Source organism: Zootoca vivipara, chromosome 3 (genome assembly GCF_965207765.1).
Source record: "Zootoca vivipara chromosome 3, rZooViv2.hap1.1, whole genome shotgun sequence".
In the NCBI taxonomy this organism is placed as follows: domain Eukaryota; kingdom Metazoa; phylum Chordata; class Lepidosauria; order Squamata; family Lacertidae; genus Zootoca; species Zootoca vivipara.
The window spans coordinates 89742668-89766282 of NC_142586.1; the positions used below are offsets into that span (position 1 = coordinate 89742668).

A 23615-nucleotide genomic window follows, 5' to 3' on the forward strand; every position below is an offset into this window, starting at 1 on the left:
GTCCTTTCTCCAGATTCCCACCAATCTGGAATTGTTTTTATGTAGTTTTCCTCCACATAAAATCCCAAAGAATAAGGATTGCTTCTGTTCCAATTTCTGGATCGATCAAGAATTCAAAGTCCCTGGCCTCTAGTAATGTAGTTTACCAAATAACCTTAGTTAGTTAAAAAAGAAAAAGAAAGAAGCTCTTCCGGTTGGTCGCGTCGCCATCGAGGTTGGAGGTCCGTTCAGCGGAGCGGACCTCGGCACTTTGAAGAAAGGGAATGCCGCTCCAGCGAAGCGGATTCCCTTTAAAAACCCCAAGTCGAGAGTTTTGGGGGCAGGTGCGTCTGGCGGGCGTCAAAAGCGGGCTCTCCCTCCCCCGGAAAGGCTCTGTTTTGAGCCCCCGAGAGCGGCGGGATCGGAGCTGCGACGCGACAGACAAAGACCGCTAACTTCAAAGCGCGACGCTGCGAAACCGCGAGGCACAGCGACCAATTCTCCCAAGATTTGGATCAAAATTGTAAGTTTGGACTTTGATTTGGATTTAAATTTGGACAATTGGCGAAGGGATGAGACTTAAAAAACGGGAGTCAGTCTCTACCCATTGACGAGTTGGAGGCAGTGCTTTAGCCCAAAGCCAGAGAAAAGGATATAGAGTTTTAAAATCCCCAAGGAAAAACTATAACTTCCCCACCTAAGGCAGGGCTAAGGGGGGAAGAGTGGAACAATATTGACCCTGCAAAAGCAATTGAATCACGTGGGAGAAACCCCTTCTCAACCCGGGACTCGGCACCCCAGGAGATTCAGCAAAATTTTTATGAAAGGAAAGGTTGACAGCTGTCAACAATAAAGTTAAAACTGAAGTGAAAAAAGTGAAAAAAGAAGAGATTAATTGATGGGATTTTAAGAACTGTGAAAATTACTTTTCAGCCATGTTGGATTTGTTTTTGTTTTTTTTGTTTTTTGGAGTGGGACTTTTGAATCTCCATTGCTCTTTGTCTTCTAATCTCCCTGCTGCCCTTGAGTGAGAAAGAATGTCAACATCCGGAACATCTGTTTTCCAGAGGACAGTGTTAAAATTGCTTGGAAATCTTATAGATGGGCAACAACAGCTTAGAGTTCAGCTAAGAGACGTTAGAGAACAGTGTCAGGAACTGAATAAAACTTTGCAGAATGAGATCAACAATGGAAAATTAATTCCTGAAGACAGAAGGCAAGAATATACAGAAGAAGAAGGAAATACCCAACAAGGAGAAGAGAAGGACCAGGACTTCATGGATAGTTCTGACCCTCTGGAATGGGAAAAACAAGAACTGGAATTGATTTCATGGGAAATGTGGGAAAATGTGAATAGGCAAGGAAAAGAGTGTGGGAAAATGGAGGGACAGAGGGAGGGGAAGGCTGGTGCATGGGTGGTAAAATGGGAAAGAATGGGAGTGGGATGAAAAAAAATTTTGAATTAAAAGTAAGGCAGGAAAAAAATGGATATGGATTTTGGTTTATATTAAGGAATATGAACTTGGATTATAATTTGGAATTGCTGTATTAAAATGGGGGAAAGGGTCTGGGGTGGAGGAGGTGGTAGTAAATATTTAAGGATAGAAGAAAGTTTATGAATTAGGAAGGATTAAATCTAGGAAAATTTCTTGGAGGAAGACTAGGCTAGGGAGAAAAAAATATGAGGTTGATTTTTTAAAAAAAATGTTTCTTTGAAGGATATAAGTTGAAATTAGGGCATATGAATTGTTTGTCTAGATAAATAGCTTGGGGGCTTGCTCTCCCTTTCTTCCCCGCTGTCCCGGGGCCTCTTGGTGGCAGAGAGAGGTTCTGGGGGCGGGAGGGGGGGAGTGATAAACCAAGCTATAAAAGGGAACATCTTTAACTGCTCGTCGCCCATGGGCCTACTTGTGGCAGGGGGGGCACTGTGGGTTGGAGGGGTGGGAGAAGATGGATTTTATGTTAATTGAAATAAGAGGTAATGTGAAATGATAATGATATGCTGTATGAATTTAGGTTTAAAGACTATGAGCTGAATTGCTACAATGAAATTGCTATGATTGAGTAGGAGAAGGTATGAAAATCAATGGGGAAGGATGAGGGGAAGTCACAAAAACAATGTTAACTAAAAGAGGATGAATATGTTTTGTTTTATTTTGTAAAATCAATAAAAATTATATTTAAAAAAAAATAAAAAAAGAAAAGAAAAAGAAAGACAGACATTATTTGGTCCTCTTTTGTTTCCTCATAACTTCTCCATGGACAACAATTATTGGTCTCTTCTTTATTTTTTTAAGGTTACTACTTTTACTTAGGACAGTTTTTGGACTCTTTTTTTTTTTTAACTTTGTAGAAGCAATAGCACCATAAATGGTGTGCTAATTGTTGCTGTGTTAGGAAGTCTTTTCACATGCTTTTCAGATAGACCCCCCCTCCACACTATGTGTTTCTTTCTAGTTTGTGTATTGCTCTATTAATTGGTTGGGAACTCTACAGCCTTTTGGAAAGGCTCTACAGTATTAGGTTTACCACTAGCACAAAGATTAGAATGGTCTTACCTCTGTTTACTGTTAATGGAAAGACCACAACAAACTGCAGTTCCCATATTGGAGTATTAAAATGAAGAAACGTTTTGTTACGATTCGGTTGCTTAGTTAGTACTCTTTTCTCCATTGCAGGAGTGCAAGAGAAAATGGGAATAATGAACAAAGGAGTGGTTTATGCTCTCTGGGATTATGAAGCTCAGAACGATGACGAACTGTCCATGAAAGGAGGAGACTGCATGATGGTTCTTCGCCGGGAAGATGAAGAAGAAATAGAGTGGTGGTGGGCACAGCTAAACGACAAAGAAGGATATGTGCCACGTAATTTACTTGGGGTAAGTAAACAGTAGCATCGGAACCATTGCAAAGCATTTGTAACCATTACTTCCACCATTTGGCTTTATAACTTGTCTGCCTCGGTTTGTATCCAGATAAGATAAGATATCTTTATTGTCATTGTCCCCTTGCGGGAACAAGGAGTGAACACCCACTCAGTTGCTACATCCACTCAGATAAAGCATTCCGCATAATCCAAAATTACAAAAACTAATTAAAAACAGTAAATATAATACAAAATAACAAGTAAAATAAGATGACTTCAAAGTCCAGGCTTTCCATTTAAGGCCAAAATCGCTCTAGAGAAGAAACTGTTCCTGAGACGGCTCGTTCTTGCCTGCATAGTTCTATATCTCCGTCCCGATGGAAGGAGCTCAAAGAAATGGTGACCAGGCTGCGTTGGATCTCTTGATATGTCTAGTGCTTTTCTATGGCACCTGGTGGTGTAGATTTGTTCTAAGGTGTTCACATCATAACCCTGTGAAGTAGGTTACTTCTCAATCTTGTTTAGCAAATGTCTATTTCTTCTTGTGGTGCAAAAGTGCTCGGTAATTAGCCAGTAAAAGAAACGGGGCTTTTGGAAGGCTTCCTAGTCATGTGATCTTACCTAGAAAGTTTCTTTCCTGCTTCTTCTGCTTAAATCTTGGCATGCCTGCAGATTGAGGAGAGTTCAGCTTGTGTGTTTATACGGTTTTTTCCTAAACAAAAGTGGCTTCACTGTATTTTCTAATCATTTTGAGGACAAGTAAAAGTTTCATAACAAGTTACAAGCCATTCTTTACAGGGAGAATGGTGTTTTGAGTTCCTTTCCTTTCTTTCCCCCCTCTCTTTCCCTCTCTTTTCTTTTCTTCAATTTGCTGTCCTTGCAGCAATGTGGCAAATCTCTTTGGACTACATTTTCCATTTATATCATTCAGTGCCTCCACAATACAGTAAAACAGTAGCAGATGGACTTTGGCATCACTTTATTTCTAAGTCCTCTCTATGTTAATCTTTTTATACATGTATAGTATCTCTGGTCTGGCAGATAATCCGTCAGTGCTGGTAGGGTCTTAACTTGTCTTGGTTTCAGCTGCTTGATATTTGATTCCTGGCAGAGCTACATCCTCAAAACAGATAATTCATGTGTTCACAAACATGAACATTTTCAAAAGCCAGCTTTGAAGGATTGCAATCCTTGTTCTTTCAAAATCAGCCTTATAAACTGAATCTCTTCTCATCCTTGTATTTGTCACAAATATTGCTCTGCTGGTGCTTATCTGTGCTTAAATGACTTTCACCAAACGTATCTTTAGAACTCTTGAGAACAGTTTTCAAACACTATTCCCCCCCTTCAAACAACTCTTTCTAATATTGTGCAGATAACATGTTAGTATTTTTTATAAAATATTTAGACATTCTTGTTTTTCCAACCCATAGTCCTCTCTAGTTAAGCCTCTTGACTCATTACTGATTGATAATTTAATAATTCAGTATGCCTTTTTCACAGTGGATAGTGATCTGCTACTTTAAGTGTTGACTGTCACATCAAGAGTTAGAAATTATCATGTAATACTGTTTTTTGAGTTTATTGCTAGATTAGGGAAGCAAACCCTCCATAAAGCATCATAATAATGAATTATGGCTGCTGGATAAAGGCCATTGAAGTAGGGGTGTATTTATAGCAGTGTTGCCCCTGGGCAGAAGAGACCTGCTGCTCCCACTATTTTTGTCCATGCCCAAGACAGGTGAGGGAAGGTTTGCTGTATATTGCAGAGCTGCCTCCTGATTCTGTGGCTGTCTCTTCAGTAGCTGCTGCCCAGGCATCTCGCTCACATCCAAGCCAGTCTACCAGTCACCCCTGCACTGCTGGTTGCAGCCTTTTGCTCTCCCCACCCATGTCTCATCGAATGGTTCAGGGCAAGGAAGGAGGTCCTACCACACTAGAATCTATCTACCCTAATGGTGGCAGTGGGGATGATAAACCAAACATGGCAAGGAGACTGGAGCTCACATGTCAGTCTGCCCAGACAGGAGCCCTATTGCATGCTCATTGGCCAGGAAAAGCACCACTAACCAGCCAATCGGATGGGGATTCTGTTCATCATCATCACCACCACCACCTCCTCCTCCTCGTACAGATTTATTCCCTTTTCTGTGCCAGCAAAAAGCAAAAGTCCTCTTGCACCATCTGAAAGGAGGCTACTAATCCCCACAATGCCTCAGAATGCTTGTTGCTGCCTGCCCTCATTGGCTGCCCCGGGGAACTGCCCAGTTTGCCCTTCTATTAATAAATCTCTGCATAGCAGCACTGCTGTTTTCTGTGCTATAGCAATAGACCAAAAAATAAGTTAAAAATTCTTAGTTAGCATATGATCTGCCCTTAGATGGCTTGCCAGCCAAGCTACTTGTCCATCATGGCATTAAGGTGTGGGATTTTGGTCTGAGATCACAATACATTTGCTACTCCCAGCCCAACCCTGTAACATTTTGGTTCCTGTGGTAGAGCTCCAAGATATTAAACTAGTTTGGTATTTGAATGTCAGCTTTGCTTTAGTGCTTCCACTCATTGTCATAGCTGCCAAGTTATCCCTTTTTTTAAGGGATTTTCCCTTATGCTGAATAGGCTTCCTCGCGAGAAAAGGGGAAACTTGGCAGCTATGCTCATTGTTGAGCATTCTTAGTGTAACACTCTAGCCATTTTCATGAAATGATTGATATTCTTGAGATGCTGAGTGACATCACTTCAAGATACTTAGCCAACAGAAGGATAGCAGTTTTATTGTATCTTCTTGGGCTTTCTCATAACTGCTTTCCCATTTGATGCTGATATACATTTGCGGAATCCAGGTAAGCATGCAGTGTGTGGATGGGGGTTGTGATAAATCTGCTTGCAAACGCCTCCCTCTCTTTATTGGTGAGGGGCCCCAGTCAGAGCAATTTAATAGGCATGCCTGGAAATGCCCTTCTCTGCAAATGGAGGGTAAAAGGTAATTGCAGCTAATTGGTTTTGCCTGTGGTATTTCTCCTGTGGTTTCAGCAGACCTCAGCTCATGAGGAAGAAACTTTTTTCTGCATGGAGAACATGAGGAATGCAAAGGAGATGTGGTTTCTTAAATTTCCTTTTGGGCTTCTGAAGACATCAGCTTTCACCTTTTACAAAAACTTGTCACAAGCCGAAAAGATTCTCCAGACTCTCAGATTCTCTGCAGATGTGCTTAGCTCCTAAGGCAACCCAAATTGTACACTTCTGAGTGTGTTCAAGGAGTCTGTCCCATGTACTAAGGACCAAAACAGGGGGGTAAACAGCAAAGTAAAGAGGCTGGTCAGATCAAGGCATGACCCATGGCAAACTAACACCTACTTCCCTGCAAGAAATAAGAAGGTGGGCAAAGACCAAGGTGGCCGTGGAAGAATGCATGTTGCCTCCGCTGCCACCCATCTTGTACCTGCCACCCTGTTCCATTCAGAGCAGTTTCAAAAGTCAGTACAGCAACTTTTTTGGTATGCAGCCCTGCAGCAAAGAGGATTTCCTTCTCCCTCCTCCTGTGGAGGAATATAAATAGCCAGGAGCGCTGCCAAGCCCAGCTGCTCCCTACTTTTCCCTCTGCCACTAAAGAAGGCGTTCCAGAGGTAGCAGGCCCAAGATGTAGACTCTGTTGCTAAGGGCTGCCCAAAAAGGCCTCACGGGTCGCATGCGCCCCTTGGGTTGTGTGTTGGACCACCCTGATCTGAGGCATTGCTTCTGCCATTCATACCGCCTTGGCTGCTGCTAGCAATTGATGCAGGCCTGTAGAATGTGAAGGTTCCCTGGAGTTGGCAGCAATTTTTAAAAAGTGAATTGGTAATTAGTTTTGTTGGCTTCAGTAGGAATTGCTATGGCAATGTATATGTTTTACAAAATATAAATTGCAGAATAAAATAGGCACAGATCCTGCTGATCTATTCCTTTTTATACAGGTAACTCATGAGTTACCTGCATTTGACTCTTATGTATTCATTTTTATGTGCTTAGCAATGAGAAATAAAAAGGGGTTGGAAAGCATTTGTGGGGGAAGAGACTTCGGCAGTCCCAACCACCATTGAGCTCCATGTGTTTTGACTATGTGATGTTAGATTTATGTGCTATGTGTAGAATGTAACCCCAACATAAGTTGAGAGTCACCTGTATCCAGGATTTGTTAAGCACGTCCTATGTACCTTGAATTGCTTATTTTATTCTTTCTCCCTCCCCAGCTCTACCCAAGGATTAAGCCAAGGCAAAGAAGCTTGGCGTGAAAACATTTTGAACCGATTTTATGAAGTACCAGCCGCAGGACAAGTTTATCCTTCTTATGGAAGAGAATGCATTCTTTGTGGGTTTGCGCCAATTTCGGGAGACATTTCTATTTACAGTGTGATATGAAAGCAATACTGAATGTGCTTTGAAAACAGATGAAGGATAGAGTGCATTCACAAGTGGCGGAAGACATTCCCCCAATCTGGAATGCGACTTTCAAGCAAATGGATTTAGCTGTTTAGGTAAAGTAAGCCCTATTGGTCAGTCACTGCCCTTTTTGCCTCTGCAGGTGGCTCCCCCCCCCCTGTAATGCTAATGTACCAGCAAGAACCAATCATTTCTCACCTAGAAAGTTGTTCTCTTGCTCCTCTGGTTTCTTTCTCTAAAAAAGGGCCCAGTGTAAGTTAACCAAGCTATTCGTACAGAAACAAATAATGAACATTCTGCTTACGGAATGTATTTTAGTAGCAGAGTTAATGGTGTGAAAATGACATAATGCATCCTAATAAATAAGGAACCTAAATCAGTTTTGAGCAATAACTTTAAAGGGCAGTAGCATTTTAGGATTTCCAAAGTATTTGAAATGTGTTATACTGCAAGTAATGTAGTTTCTATAGTGTTTTTTAAAATAAATCTTGTCTGTGTTTTTTGTAACTTGCGCGTTCGATATAGAAAACCTGTGTACTCTATATCTCACAAATTTTGTTAAAACTATCTTTTTATTCCTAACTGTGATTAAATTTTTGCTTCAGAAATACCAATTTGTCTGGTGTCAGCTTTTAACACTCGGCTTCACAAGGCTTCTGTCATTGAGCTGCCCTCCATGTGCTGACAGGGGCACATGAAAGAGAGACTACAGTTCGTGACTCCTTTATACAGTCAGCATTCTGTGGTTATTAGGTTTGGAAGATGTTCTCTCTGACCTGCAATTTCTATAAATTGCACCAAGCCTCATATCTAAGCCATGTCAGTTTATCCCAAATTGATTAGTTTACATTGCTAGCATTGAGATTTTGTTTTATATGTTTGCAAAGAAAACTCCTTGTATCAAAATTGTTTACTTGTATTAGCAACAACCTGCCTGCTTGAATGATGGTCTTCCAAGCTTCAGGACTCCATAACTACAGTATTGATGGCCTCTTGATAGCTTTTCACTAGGGTGTTATATAGACTGTGAGGGTATTGTGCTGACTCCTCAGTCTTGTTTAGCAAACTTCTATTTCTTCTTGGTGTTCAAAAGTGCTCAGTTAATTAGCCAGTAATGCTCCATGTTGCCATTAAAAAAAAGACCGCTGCTCATCAGCTTTCATTTAAAACTTCTTGAAATTAGCAAACTTTAATTAGCTCAAGCAAATAAAATAGAATTACATAAAAAGTTAAAGCTTGTATACAGAAGCTACCAAGGTAAGTAACTTCCAGTCTGTGCTCATTTTACTTTCAGTATCCTTCTCTTGCTTAGCAGCTTCATTCATAAATATAAGACATGCAATAGCTTTTTTCTTTTAACGCTCCATTTTGGTCTTGGATTGATGTTCACGTTCCTAGGAGAATCTTCAGCTGAGGCTCATGGCTTCTTCATATGATAGTAAAACACACCCACTATGGGACAGAAAGAAAAACATGTTACAAACAAGTGTCCCTCCGCCCCCTTGGAACATATTCCGTGAAGCTAGACCAAATTTAGTATGTGTGTTTCATAAAAGGAAGTTATCTATCCACAAAAAGCACTTGAGGCTAAAAGAGGAAGTGAAATTCACTCTATAGAAAAAGTTGTTGGCTTCTGGGAATAAGGACAAGAAAAGAATGAGCACTAATCCCTCTTGGCGTTTTATTCCTATGTAATGAGGACTGCTAACTTTACAATATATCAGATGACACTGACTGTGGTGTTATCCTGCCAAAAGTCTACACATTGCTCAGTTGGACACACTATGTTTTGGAATTGTTAGCCTGCTCCCAGATATAGTAGATAATGAAAAATTTATCAGGAGTATGAAATGTACTACTGCACCCCTAAAGTGATTAAGAAATGAGCTGCAAATCTGCCACCATATGAGTGACTTCTTCCATTAGGTTGCTTGTTCTGACACAGAGAAAGCATTAAATTTGGCTGAGGCAGCTCTGCAACGGACTCAGTAATTTTATGTGTCTGGTCCATGTATGTTCACATGCTGCTTCCATATGATCAAAGGGAAAACGCAAGATGGAGAACGTTTGCATGTAAGCTATCTACTGCTGTTTCTGCCTGTGTGAGTCAGCTGGAGTCTCGGATTGTTTTTCTCTTTGTGCACCTGCAGAAGTACAAACAGGAAGCACTTGTAAAAGCCAGTTCACATGCTTTGGTTTTCAGAGATTCAGGGGCACCATTTTTCATCTGCCACATTATATGTTTCAGGAGGAAGTACATACAAAGCAGCAATACACAAATTCCACCAGTGTACTTATTCTACATAAATCTGACCAGGGGTGTGTGTGTGTTAGTGCTTCATGCATCACTTCAAACCTGCAAGGGTGTTCTGTATGCAAAACGAGGTTGAAGGAGTGTGTCCCCTGGCCCAAGGCTCATTGGTGCCTGTGTATGCCCCTGACTATATTGAACTAGCCGTTCAATAGTTGCAGGAAAATCTTAACCTTGTGCAAAATCTACTGCCCTGTGCTTTTGAGAACACAAACATCACTTTCTTTCCAGGGGATCATTAGCTCTGGGGAAAAATGTGTTCCTCTCTGCTAGATGTTCCTAGAAATTTGGTAAAAAAAACCCCCCAAACATCTAGTGTCTAGCCTGTATGCCAAATACTGTACATATCTAGATTGCAAATTAGAAACAAAAGCTTTGTAGTTCTTCCTCTGAAGTGACTCTAGCCTCTGCTAGAATTGTGCTTTTGGATCTTGATAGGAATTACTTACAGTGACAAGATTCATCTGTATCGTTCCTGTTTTATCAGTATCCAGTCTCTTAAATATCTCTGCATAGAGAGGAGAGAGAGAAAGAAGAGCAGAGCATTAATAACAAAGTGGAGGCTTCCCAGAAAAGACAAAGCAACAGTGAAAGGTTTCCGCGTGAGAAATAAGGATGAAAGCTGCAAGTTCATCATCATAATAAAATGACTTAAATTATTTCATACTAAAAGTCATTCATTGTCAGAGGATCACAATATATACAAGAAGAAGAAGAAGAAGAAGAAGAAGAAGAAGAAGAAGAAGAAGAAGAAGAAGAAGAAGAAGAAGAAGAAGAAGAAGAAGAGGAGGAGGAGTTTGGATTTGATATCCCGCTTTATCACTACCCGAAGGAGCCTCAAAGCGGCTAACAATCTCCTTTTTTCCTCCTCCCCCACAACAAACACTCTGTGAGGTGAGTGAGGCTGAGAGACTTCAAAGAAGTGTGACTAGCCCAAGGTCACCCAGCAGCTGCATGTGGAGGAGCGGAGACGCGAACCCGGTTCCCCAGATTACGAGTCTACCGCTCTTAACCACTACACCACACTGGCTCTCTTGAAGGCCGACAACTGTAGCTTTGCAAAAAAATTTTAAATGGAGAGCCATATGGTTTTTATTGAAGGATTCGATTTTTTTTTGCTTTTCCCCTTCCTACCATTAGCATATGGAATATTTCGTCTTGAACTCGTTCTCACACCTTAAGATGCAATTAAATTATCTGGGCAGTCCATTCATCTGGCTTCCCTGCAGTGAGAAGGGTAATGATGGTACCTCACTTCCTGCTTGGGCCTCTGCACTACAGCAAACAACTGGGGACTCTTCAGATTGGACATCATTTGGCTATGTGGAAGAAGACCTGTACTTCTTTCCACGCCAACATTTCCCCTCCCAAAAGTCAGCAAAATACTGGATTGGAAGAAGCTGCAGTATGGCCTCCTCCCATGTGGGCCCATATCATCTGTCATTACTTGAAGCCGTGTTGGGCAAGCATTTATTCTATATATTTTTTCATTGCTAATGTTTTTGTTAAATCACTTTGAGATGTTTCATAGGAAGTGACTCATAAATGGAAGAAAATAAGTGCCTTTGTGTGCTACGAAAAATACATTCAGAAGGTGACTAATTTGCTTTTCCTGCAGGCGAGTGTTTTAATGGCAGATATTACAACAGCATCATAGGGCTGCCAGCAAAGGTGAGGTGTTTTGTTTTGGCAGCCACTGCTTTGCCAATGGTATTTGAACTACACCTTCAACATGCATGTATAAGTTGATATGGGAAGAGCTCAATCTTGCACTAGGGCTGTGAAACAAATGGCTATGCTGCTTGACATGGACTCTGCACTGAATGAAATTGCAGCCAACCTGATGTGTGCTGCTGTATGTAACGTATAAAAACCTTACTGCACCCGTAAGAAGCATTATGCCACCAGGCATAGATTATTATTAAACACATACAGCACTATACAGATATTTAGATAGAACTGTCCACAAGCTCAAAGTGAATAGACTACAGCGAAGGAAGAAGAAAGCACAGGAACTTGCTGTGTAGAATCACAGGACACCCCGCCCCCCACAACCTCTGGAATACAGTAAGATGTTTTAAAAATCCAAAACATGGTTTTAGGATGGAGATCTTAATATAAATGGATGCTGCGGTTGTGAGATACTCACTGAACAAGGTTTCCAGTCGAATCAGGCATCGGACAAAATTGTCAAAATCGATTATCAGCTGCTCATCAGCGAATCGAGCCACAATGACTTGGTGCAATTGGCAATCCAGCTTAAAACCTACAGCACAAGGAAGCAGAATCTCATTGGCACAGATGCAGTCTCAGGTAGTGTGATCAAACACATGGTAGGGGTTGCCAACAATTTTGTATTTTAAAAAACCCTGATCAAATAAACATAAGGTTTGTGCACTGGAAGCCACATATCTTAGCTGGTTGTTGTGGTTTATAAATTACCTATGCTGTTTCCAGGATGATGAACAGAAATGTGTGCTTGCTCCCTGCATAAGGCAGATTTTCTGTTAATAAGCCTATCACTGTATTAATGCCCAAACTGCCTTTGTTTAAGATGACTGTACAGGAAGGAAAACACGACTCACGATTTGTTAGCCTGCCTCTTATACACACAAGCAAGCAGGCACACCCCAGCAGAAATGGTTTGGTTTCTTTCCTGTGACGATAATAGCTTTTTAGCACATGGAGTGTCTTATGCACAGGTTGCAAGAAAAAAAATTAGATAAAATTGCTAGAAATGGGTGGTTCAGAGCTTTAATATGAACTCAAGCTGGATTTGAGTTTGTTGGAATCTCTGCTAACTCTTACATCAAGGATGTTGGCAAATTGGATTTTAAAAGGGCAAAATCGAGCTGTCAGATGCGCAAGGGAAACAGTTTCAGTTCTCAGGAACTTGGCAACATCTTTGCAGATTTTAATATTACGGTTACATGTTTTGTATTATCTTAGTCATACTAATGTAAGTTTGTTATGATCTTTAGATAGAACAATAATCTTATGAACTTTACTATAACTGTATAAGAGGTACCTGCTGCTTCTAAGGCTTTCCGCATCTCATAGGAGTTCATAGTTCCAGAGCGATCAACATCCATGTCCCTATAAATTTTCTGCAGAACACAAAACCCAGAGTTTGAGGTGTGACACCACTTCAAAGCAGAGCAATCTTTCTACAAAACAATCTCTCTGCTTTGCAATAATGCCATAAAATGCTCCTTCCACTGCTTTAATCTACTCCCATTTTTGCGGGGTTTTTTCTGGGATAAAGATATGCCTGTCTTTCTGAAAATTACTCTTGGGCTCCATAAACTTGACTTACAGTAATAATAGTGATGAGCACTGCTACTGCTAATGGTGCATTTATACACCCTGATCGCATACCACCCAGGAAGGTTAACACACTTCCACAGTCTTAGATGCCAAAGTACATTTTACATAACAGAAGTCTCCCACTCTTCTTCATTTAAAGATGTCTTCTTACCTGGTATTTCTGAATCTTTGTCCAAAGTACATTAAATTCCTTCAGCCCCAGCTTACCGCTACCATCAGTCTGTTTTTAGTTAGGGATAATTCGATTTCACAAAGCAAACCTAATTGGGGTTTGTTTCCCCCCAAAAGGGTATATTTCGGCAAGAGGTTATTTTTGAAAATCGGGGTAGAGAATGATGCCAGTCCCATTCTAGATTCTTTTTCCTATATACAGTGGTACCTCAAGTTACAAATGCTTCAGGTTACAAACTCCGCTAACCTAGAAATAGTACCTTGGGTTAAGAACTTTACCTCAGGATGAGAACAGAAATCGTGCTCTGGCGGTGCGGCAGCAGCAGGAGGCCCCATTAGCTAAAGTGGTACTTCAGGTTATGAACAGTTTCAGGTTAAGAATGGACCTCCAGAACAAATTAAGTTCTTAACCTGAGGTGCCACTATACTGGTAAACTCCCTGATGTATTTTGCATGTTTAAAAAGCAACCAGCATCAAAACTTGATTAAGCTACTCTGGGCCCAGGTTACCCAAAAGTCTGCCTGCCCAGTGAGGACATTAAGCTCAACAAATGGTACTCTTGCCACAGTATGATGATTATTGGCTTATGGTGATATGGAGGTGGGCATGGAACGCATTCCCTGTTGAAATGTAAGAGGTCCTTCTGTATTGGCATCCTGCCTTTGAAGGTGTGCACATTTACAGAAGGACATCTTCTGTGATTTCTCAACCCGAGTCTCCTGCTTTTATCACTGTATTGTTTTAATGGCACTGTCTTATTGTGCATATGGATATTTATATTTTAACTGTGTATCTTGTTATACACACACACACACACACACACACACACACACACACACACACAGAAAGAACCTATTTTGGCATGTAGCAGTATATAAATTAATAACTGATTATGACACTATGTATATGGGTTACTTCATATCAATGCTACACCTAGGTCAGTATTGTCTCTTCTGACCAGCAGTGCACCTTCAAGGTGTCAGCTGGAGGTATGATGCTAACTCTGGTACAAGTAGAGGCCAGATAAAATCCTTAAATTGCCTGCATACAAAACTCGGTCCCAGCACTGATCCATATAAAGCCCCTTCAGATACCTGCAAAAATGCTGCAGTTGTGAAAGAATCAGATTTTCTCCCTTCCCCCAATAAAGCATTTCCGATTCTCCCTCTCCCTTAGGTGGGTGGGAGCATGTATCTCATAACTACAAGGTGTTTCATCAAAGGGAATGTTGACAAAGTATGTCACAGTTAGGTCTTTAAAAACCAAAAACCTCTCCCTCCCCTATTATGTTGGCCCTGTAAGCAGAAAGCATGTAGATTTGGAAGAAGGAGGATACGTCTAATAGATCAACCATTATTTTGCATGTTTCAATGCTGAAGCCATCTGATTTAATATCTTGGCCTGCAAAGAAAAACAACACACTTATTACAAACAATGTACAGTCATACCTCATGTTACGTCCGCTGCGGATTACATCCTTTCAGGTTGCGCTCCATGCCGAACCCGGAAGTACCGGAACGGGTTACTTCTGGGTTCAGCGCGCACGCATGCACAGAAGCACTAAATTGTGCTTTGCGCAGACGCGTCAAATCACAGCCCGCACATGTGCAGATGTGGGTTTCGAATGCTGCTGGTTTCAAATGGATCATGTTCGCAACCCAAGCGTCCACTTTACTCTTTCTGTTTTCAGTATTCACGTTGGTTTTGTGGGGAACTGTGGATGTTCACAGCCAGCAAGGCAAAGCAATCCTAAAATGTTGCTAGCAGGGCCATCTTAAGGATATCGGGCGCCCTGGCGCCGTGGTGCGAAGACCGCTCCGGCGCCCCCACGCCCCGTTTCCCACCGCGGCTGTCTGGCGGGCGCAGCCGTGCGGCGCCCCCTTGGCGGCCCTGCACCACCCAGCCTTGCCTTAGAGCCGGCCCTGGTTGCTAGTGAGGGATAGAGAAACAGGATTGCAAGAGAAGAACTTACGCTTTGCCATGACTTTTTTCAGAATGTTGCACAATTCAAAGGCTGAGATCTCAGCATCCTGTGGGCATGGAAGGAACAAGCACAATGGCTTACTTTAAATGATCACCTGTAAATCACTGTAAATCAGCATGTTTTCCCAGATCTAGTTCTGCATTTTAGAATCTGGCTCTTGGAGATGGTGCATTTTGTAAAGAGCCACAGACCCCCAACCTGATAGAAAACTAAGCTACTCACCTCTCCAGCTAATTGCTTAAATAGTTTCTTAAAACTGGGTTCAATTTCATCTTCTGTGAGTTCTTTCTAGAAAAATGAATGGCAAGGGAAACATCAGCAGAGCTCTCTGACCCAGTAACCATCAAATATTTAAGCAAACATATTCCTTTTCTAGGGCTATATTAAATATATACACATATATGTGTATATATACATATCCTTTCGCTAGGGCCAACTAATTAAAATTTAATTTTCACTCTCAATGACTGGTTCAAATTCTGTTCAGATTGAATAATGCATAAACCCTTCAGTGAATCTCAAGTTCCGTTTTTTCATACCGCAGTGTTAAAGATGACAAACTGTTCAAGATAAGAAACCCATTTTACTATTTGCAATGAAGTACAGAAAAGCCTATCAAATCCAATGACAGAAATGTGTGCATAGAGGGCAATGTTCCAGAATGTTGTTGTTTTTTTTTATAAAAAAGATTTGGTTAACATTTTAACCTCAGTATTGAAGAATAAAAGTATAAGAATGAAGCCCTAATTGTGATAAAATATACGGACAGCCTCAATAATGGAGGGAGAGGACCAAAGCCGCTGGTACACTAAACCTGTGAATCAGGACTGGCAACACAGTGTGTATCTCTCTGTGTAGGCAGGATTAGCCCTTTCTCCCAGATCTGCTGTTCCATCCAAAATCAGACCCTGCCCCCCCACCCCACAGGCAACCTTGCAGACCTTGGTTTCTATGTAAGTTTGAAAGCTCCAAAATTCAGGGCCCTCAACAGCAACAACTGTCTTCTATGAGTCAATAGGTGATGGCAATAAAGTGATGACATAATCACTCCTAATAGCTTTGTGCATATTCTACAATTGCTCAGAAAAAACCCGGCAACCATGGAAAGCAAGCACATGTTCTCTCTTTTGCCTGTAGCACTTTGCCGTCAGCAAAAACAAGTTTTCATATTAGGCAGCATACCTCTTCAATATTGGCTTCAATTTCATCATCAACAACTCTAAAAATGAGCAGAGGAATTGCTGTTAGTTTTATTTCATGCAAGCAGACTTTGATTGACATTTGAACTTCTAAAGAAGGGGTGGGGGGAATCTAGGAGTTGGAATTCCTTTATTTGGTTGTTCCTTTGGTTCAGCGTTTCCCAATCTGGTGCTCTCTAGATGTTATTTAACTACAACTCCCATTAACCATTGTCCATGCTAGCTGGGATTGACAGGAGTTGTATTCCAAAACACCTGAGGAGCACCAATCTGGGGGAAAAACAGTATCACACAACAGCCCTCTTTCCTTTTAACTTAGACCAGATAGACTGTCTTATTGAATGGGATACACAACAAGATCCTGAAGCAATATGGTTCCAGAACCCAGTGCTTTGAGATTCATAAAACCATTCGAAATAGGGAGAAACAAAGAAAAATGGGCGAGTAGAGGCAGTGACATACTGTGAATCTGCATTCTTTTCTGAGAAGACTCGGAGGCAGAAATCCCCGTTCTTGTTGGGTTCAAAAGTGGATGGCACAATGATGTACTCTCCTGGGGGAAGCTTGAACCGATTTAACACCTCTCGGAGGTTGATGAATGTGTTTGATCGTTCCCTCGCTCGGTTCGTTAGAAAATAGTTTTTGCTTAGGTGGACATTTGTTTGGCCGGAAGACTTCATTGAAGAAAAAAACAAAAGCAACTATATTATTTCAGTTCAGCATACAACTGAAGAAGGGCCACAAGGGCACTACACAGTTCTAAACAGCCGAGTTAATGATTGTGAATATAAGAATATTACATGGGGAGAGAACTACATTGAAGCATGAAAGATGAATTCTATTGGTGCTTGAAAGGAACCTTCAGCTCAGCCATAAAGAGGTGTCCCTCAGAACATCTGTTACAGATCAGAAGCTGAAACAGCCACCCGGGTGGGGCAGGAATGGTAGTGGGAGGGGTAAATCTAAAGCAAACCCTACAACTGCACTGATAATGAAAAGCAACCAGACATTAGAATTGAGATAAAGTTGAGATGAGGTATCACAGAAGAATTAAAAGGTGCTGGAGGAAAATTTGCATTTTAAGGGCTTTAGCACACCTCTGGACAAGCAGAGCACAGGGAAAGAAAAGCAGACCTTTGGCGGATAAAGTTAACACATGGCTGTAAAATTCTATGTGCTTACATCACCCATGGTGAAAGACAAACTTGCATGTTAAACAACATACATTTCTGGAAGTTTAAACATCTGGTTTAAAATAGTTCTTTAAATGCTGATTGGAAGTTCCCCATTCTTAGACCAGGAACACACATTCCATTGCACAGAAGTTGCACATACCTGTGGAGGTACCTGAGGGAAAGCAAGAAAAAAAAAGGTGTATATTAAATCAACAACATTCAACAATGCTTCATCTGCCACTTGTGCACAACTCCTTTAACTGGGTGAATCTTTGCATGCTGCTCCTTGTAAATGTTGCAAGTATGCAAGTATGCATTATTATAGAATCTAGATCAGCCTTTCCCAACATCTGTGCCCTCCAGATGTTTTGGGCTCCAACTGCCATCATCCCTGACCAGTGACCATGCTAACAGGCGCTGATGACAGCTTTAGTCCAAAACATCTGGAAGGTAACAGGTTGGGGAATGCTGGCCCAGGTATTCAACAAGACAACCCATTTGTCTATTAGTAGTTTTCAACATCTATGACCTTCCTAAAGGGCTGCAGTAGACCAGATAATGTTTGTCTGTTTTTGACTCATGCATGAATGTTAATCACTTGATGCCTTTCTGCCAAGGGTGCGATCCATCTCCTTTGAAAAAGTATTTTTAATCAGATGGTATGCATGTTTTAGCTGCCATGTCTATGATGGCTAATGCAGAAATGCAAACTATCACTTGATGCTACACACAAATAAGCAGCAAACATGCATTTGGTGAACCATTTTTAATGGTAAAGGGAGATTTGAATTTTGTCGATACGCCACCATCAATCTGTGGATTACGCAACCCATGCGCGATGCATTTCTGAACATGTCAGCTTTGACCCTGAAAAGTAATGGCTCTCTCTCAGTTTGCAAAGGAGCTTGCCTCATAGATGGCAAATCCAATGGTGTGCATATCCTCCCCCATCTTCCGCTGCTTCCGACGGTGTTTCTGGATCAGGCCAACAAGGAAGGTGCAGCCTCTCTCAGGATCATCGGGATCTTCATCTTCTTGCTCAAGTTTGATCAAATATTGTGGATTCATCCAGAATGTATCTGATGAAAGAAGGGAGGTTACTTGAAACCATATTCAGCTTACAGTGACTCAGCTCATACTGATGGCACAAAGGCGTCTTCCTGGTTTGGGAAGATACAGCCCCTTCCATTTCAGATTTCCACACTCATTTTAAGGACATTAAACATGTAGTTCTTTAAAGAAGCTTCAGAATGATTTTCACATGGAGTGCAGCTGCTTGTAGCTCCTTTTTTGAATCTCTGCATTCCAGTAAAGGTCAGGTTCCAGAATCGGTGGACCGTTTTTGACAGTATGTGACAGGCCTATTTTCCCACAAAGGTCAGTGGAATCAAAACTCCTGGTAGTTGATATTGCAGACTGAATTGGGGTGGGGCGCGGCTACAGGAGGCAATGTGCAGAGACACCTCACTTTCTTTTGTCCAAACAGACTTTGACTAAGTCTGTGGTGGTGGTGGGGGTTCAGAAGCTTTGTGGGCACCCGAGTGAACTTGCACCTAAACATTGAAGTATTGGTATAGAAGGGCTCTATATAATTTTGTTTGGATGTTGTTAGGAAATTCCAGCGAAAAGCTACAATTGGTGTGGACTACAACACCCATCAGCCCCGACTACTGGCTGTGCTGATTGTGGGTGATAGGAACTGGACTGGAGTACAACATCTGGATGGCAACAGGCTGGCTACCTCTATGCCAAAGAGTGACTTACCAGGGTAATTTCTGCATCCGCCAGCGGTGGATCCTCTCCTCCAGTTCCCATCTAACAAATTCAGGCTCCACTTCTTGAACTTGTCACTGGCCAGTGTATCTGGAGTCAAGTTGCAGATCTCAAGGCGGGAGTAATGCCTCAGGAAATCACTAAACGACATCCTATGGGATAGTGTCATGGAAAAAAAAAGACCTAGTAAGAAAAGAGGATCCTGGTATGCTTCTTCCCATCAGTTGTATTATAGGATTGGAGGATAGCTCAGTTGGTAAGAGCGTTAGACTCTTAATCTCAGGGTTGTGGGTTCGAGCCCCACCTTGGGCAAAAGATTCCTGCACTGCAGCAGACTGGACTAGATAAGCCTCATGCTCCGCCGCCAGCTTGGAGCTCGATGCAAAGCCGTTTGCTCTCCATGCACTGAGCAGTGGCCCTCTCCCTATCTTCCTTCCACCTCAGTCTCTTTAACTTCTCTTTGTTTCCTTCTCGATTTTTCCCCCTCTTCCCGCTCCCGTCCTTCCCTCCCGGCAGCGAACTCAGGCCGCCGCCAGAGCTAGAAAAGGGTGTGTGTGCACCTTCCCCGCTGCGCGGAAGTACACCCCCCATCAGCCCCCGGGCTTCCCTCTTCCTGAGTGTCAGTTTCACGCTGCAGGCAGGGAATTTAAAACAAAAGAGACTTCTCTCGCTCTTCCTCCGCCCCTCTCCTGCTGTTGCCGCGATCGACTCGTCCTGCTCCTTGCCGGGACTCAGGCGCTCCCTTCACTGTGCTTTTTGCTGGCTTCTTCGCACACACGTGCGCGCGCGGGGGTGTGTGACTTGGGGGCTTTTCCATCCCGCCAGATTTTCCCCCGCTCCTGCTTTTTTTTTTTGCTGTTGGCTCCCCCCCCCGACTAGCTCTCTCTTTCTTTCTCTCCATCTCCACACCCACTTCGGCGGCCAGGTGGGGTCTGCGCGACAGCACAGCAAGAGCATTTTAAAAAGAAAAAGGGGAAAGAGAAGGGGATCTTTGTGTGCCCAAGAGCCACACTGGGCAGAAGGGATCAGGTTACAGCCAAGGAACAGAGCCAAGGAACCTTTGCCGGCTCCCGCGCGCTTTGCCGAGCTCCAACGGAGCGGGAACCAGCAAAGGCAGCAGCCCACCGCCGGCTTGGAGCTCGGCAAAGGGCGTGCTGCTGCCTTTGCTGGCTCCCGCTCTGTTGGAGCTCGGCAAAGCGCGCGCTGCTGCCCTTGCCGGGTCCCGCTGGGTCGGGACTTGGCGCGGAGTGCCCTGCCATACCAGCATGTCTTATTTTGGGGGGATGCCTTATATTTTTTTGCCTTCTGAAAATCGTGCCATGGCTTATTTTATAGGGACGTCTTAAAATATGAGAAACACGGTATGTCAGCTTTCAGTACACTAGAATAGTATTCATAATGTCTTCCCCTTCATTTGCAAAGTTAGGGAAGGGCTGTAGTTCAATCGCTGGCATCTCCAGGTGGGTCGGGGATATCCTGGAGAGCTGTTGCCAGTCAGTCAGTCAGTGGAGACAACATTGAGCTAGATGAACCACTGGCCTGACTCCATGTAAAGCAGCTTGTTATGTTTCATCCTTACCAAAATTCTCCATCTTCATGTCTCTGTGTGAGCCTCTCTCTCACTTTAGGATCAACTCCATTCCAGCTTGGACAGCTAAAAATATAAAGCTAGAGTTATGTGAAGTTTAGTTTAATGTCCATCTTTAGAGCAGCAGGTGGCCTCTCCAGGATTCTTTGCCTCCCCCTCCCCACCGCAATGCTTGCTGGGACAGATGCAGCAGCATTTAAAGCAGGAAAAGCATAGCTTACATACAGAGGCAATGCACTTAACTGAAGCGGGGAAAGATTCCCGAAAGGCTCATTAAAATGCTAGAAAAAGCATCAGTTGCCAGACTGCTTTTAAGAAGTCATCGCAGTGACACCGGCTTAAAGTATGGTAGCCTGTAATGTGAAACTCTACGCCCAAATGTGGTTTGTTGGAAATGCACAGCTCTGGCCTCCAGGCTTGAAACTCACTTGTCGTTCCATTTTCCAGTCCATTCTACTTCCCCCCAGGGGTTCCGGATTCTGATCAATTTCTGCAGGCTGCCTCGGAAATTCACCTGGCAGGATTAGAAAAATGTTAAGATCACTATCAGATGGGAACTGGGGAAATAAATCAGGTGCTTTCCATTTTTTTATGCCGAGAAACCTGCTGCTTATATTGAATAAGCCTGCACTGTTACCGGGTTGTTATTGTTTGTTATTTTGCATCAAGACTTGTTATTTCCTGTGGAATACGGGTTTTTTTTTTGTCCAACCAGTAGTCACATCATGCAAAAAACAAGAAAAACCCAATGTTTTCCCCAAACTCTTTCATGTTGTTCTCCTGTCTTCTTGCCTTCTCCTTCAGTGTTGACTTCTGAACTCCCAATGAAACTGCAGCGATAGCAATGTAAGCGACTCGCTGTACAATCTTGTGTGAACTTACTCAAACGTAAGTGGCACTGAGGTCAGTGAGGTTTGCTTCCAGGTGCTTGGGAGTAAGCCCCATTGAATTCAACCATTACATCTGTGTAGACATGTACAGGATTGCACGCTTAGTCTGCCTTTCATACTTCCTCTTCCACAATGGCAGGGGAGTTGCTTCCCAGGGGCATAATCTCCTTTGGTTGGCGAGGATGTGGGAATATTCCAATTGGAATATTGTGTAGGTCTTTTTCATCCAATGGGCTGTGTGAAGTGGGACAACACAGAAAATCTAATATACTATATATAGGAATGTCCTTTATATGAATTCCAGAGAAAGGAACATGACGTGATAGGTTAGGTAAATGATAAAAAATTTGAGCTGTGGTGGAGGGGAGGGGCACATTAACCCTTTTGCCCCTCCCATGGTCCTGATCTTAAGCAGCCCCCTCCACATTGGCTATTTTGATTGGAACTGGCACTAATGGGAGTCTTCTTCCCAGTGCAAATAGTAAGTGTGTGTGTCTGATTCCCAAAGCCCCTCTGTGTCCCATGGACCCACCTCTGGCTTCCTCATCCCATTTTTTACTTATTTTTTAAAAACAGCTATGTAGTGCCAATCTGCAAAACAGACATTGCATCAAATTTGCCTTAAGCTAGCGTAGCTCACAGCACTGCTATGAGGATGAATTGGTTATCTCTCGCTTGGATTACTGCAATGCGATCTACGTGGGGCCACCTTTGAAGGTGACCCAGAAACTACAACTAATCCAGAATGTGGCAGCTAGACTGGTGACTGGGAGCGGCCGCTGAGACCACATAACACCGGTCTTGAAAGATCTACATTGGCTCCCAGTACGTGTCCGAGCACAGTTCAAAGTGTTGGTGCTGACCTTTAAAGCCCTAAATGGCCTCGGTCCTGTATATCTCTGAAGGAGCATCTCTACCCCCATTGTTCTGCCTGGACACTGAGGTCCAGCTCTGGGGGCCTTCTGGCGGTTCCCTCGTTGCGAGAAGCCAAGTTGCAGGGAACCAGGCAGAGGGCCTTCTCGGTAGTGGCGCCCGCCCTGTGGAATGCCCTCCCATCAGATGTCAAAGAGAAAAACAGCTACCAGATTTTTAGAAGACATCTGAAGGCAGCCCTGTTTAGGGAGGCTTTTAATCTTTAATCGATTATTCTATTTTATTTTTCTGTTGGAAGCTGCCCAGAGTGGCTGGGGAAACCCAGATGGGCGGGGTGCAAATAATAAATTATTTTTATTTTTATTAGGCGGGGAACAGATTGCAAAGACCTGTGCATCATATGCACTATGGCAGCAGTTATTGGAATAGCAGTATCAAGGGCAGCCGCAGTGCTTGGCTAGTGGCCTGGAACAAAAGAAGCCCCTTGGAACATCCTGGAGAGGCTTCAGAGGCAGAATTCAGTTCCCTTCTCAATGGGAGCAGCATGTTCCCCTGACTGTTGATACTGGGAAATGCTGAAGCCAAGGCATCCAAGGCCAGCTGCAATCAGAAGTCTGCCAACAGCTCATTATCATGCCCGCCCATTGTACAGCCTGCCAGGGAGTCAGCTTTAGACAACATTTTAATCAGAAGGGCAGGGATGCTTCCAGCATAATCACTCTGTGTCTCTTCCAAAGCTCATTGAAGTTATTAGCGAGAGAGAGAGGGCTGAGATTATTATATATTATCTCCCTTTCCCTTTTCTTCTTTCTCATTCTACCATACCTGCTATCCGTCATAAATTTAACCCTTTCCAAACTGTGACCTGTCTTTTACAGCAGGCCATTGAGCTGGCACTTTGCATTGGGATAAGTGCAGGTGATGACATGGGGTGCTCCTAGCTTGTGGGGCAACAGTTAATTGCACTAGAAGCCTCCAGGGCAACATGAGTGCAGGAGCTGTCTAAAAGCCCTTTGCAAAAGTGCTTTTTGAAGCAGTCCTGCATGTCTCCTCTAAGTGG

The 23615-nt window shown here is 42.8% G+C and overlaps 2 protein-coding genes across 4 annotated transcripts in view; one reads left to right on the forward strand and one right to left on the reverse strand.

Moving 5' to 3' along the window:
• TP53BP2 (tumor protein p53 binding protein 2) overlaps positions 1-7877 on the forward strand; it is a 49905-nt gene extending 42028 nt beyond the window's left edge. For all 3 annotated transcript variants that reach the window (XM_060272977.2, XM_060272979.2, XM_060272976.2), the window contains 2 exons: positions 2658-2857; positions 7074-7877. In XM_060272977.2, the coding sequence (XP_060128960.2) occupies positions 2658-2857; positions 7074-7115 (242 nt within the window). In that variant the 3' untranslated portion in view covers positions 7116-7877. The remainder of the gene's footprint in view (positions 1-2657; positions 2858-7073) is intronic.
• Positions 7878-8420: 543 nt separating this feature from the next.
• Positions 8421-23615, reverse strand: part of CAPN2 (calpain 2) — a 40954-nt gene continuing 25759 nt past the window's right edge. The window contains exons 7-21 of the mRNA XM_035111418.3: positions 21221-21306; positions 20784-20858; positions 19196-19356; positions 18341-18510; positions 17592-17603; positions 16719-16930; positions 16240-16276; positions 15280-15345; positions 15046-15103; positions 14410-14474; positions 13053-13121; positions 12603-12681; positions 11724-11840; positions 10024-10082; positions 8421-8715 (exon numbers count right to left, since the gene is read on the reverse strand). Of these exons, the coding sequence (XP_034967309.3) occupies positions 8692-8715; positions 10024-10082; positions 11724-11840; positions 12603-12681; positions 13053-13121; positions 14410-14474; positions 15046-15103; positions 15280-15345; positions 16240-16276; positions 16719-16930; positions 17592-17603; positions 18341-18510; positions 19196-19356; positions 20784-20858; positions 21221-21306 (1290 nt within the window). The 3' untranslated portion in view covers positions 8421-8691. The remainder of the gene's footprint in view (positions 8716-10023; positions 10083-11723; positions 11841-12602; positions 12682-13052; positions 13122-14409; positions 14475-15045; positions 15104-15279; positions 15346-16239; positions 16277-16718; positions 16931-17591; positions 17604-18340; positions 18511-19195; positions 19357-20783; positions 20859-21220; positions 21307-23615) is intronic.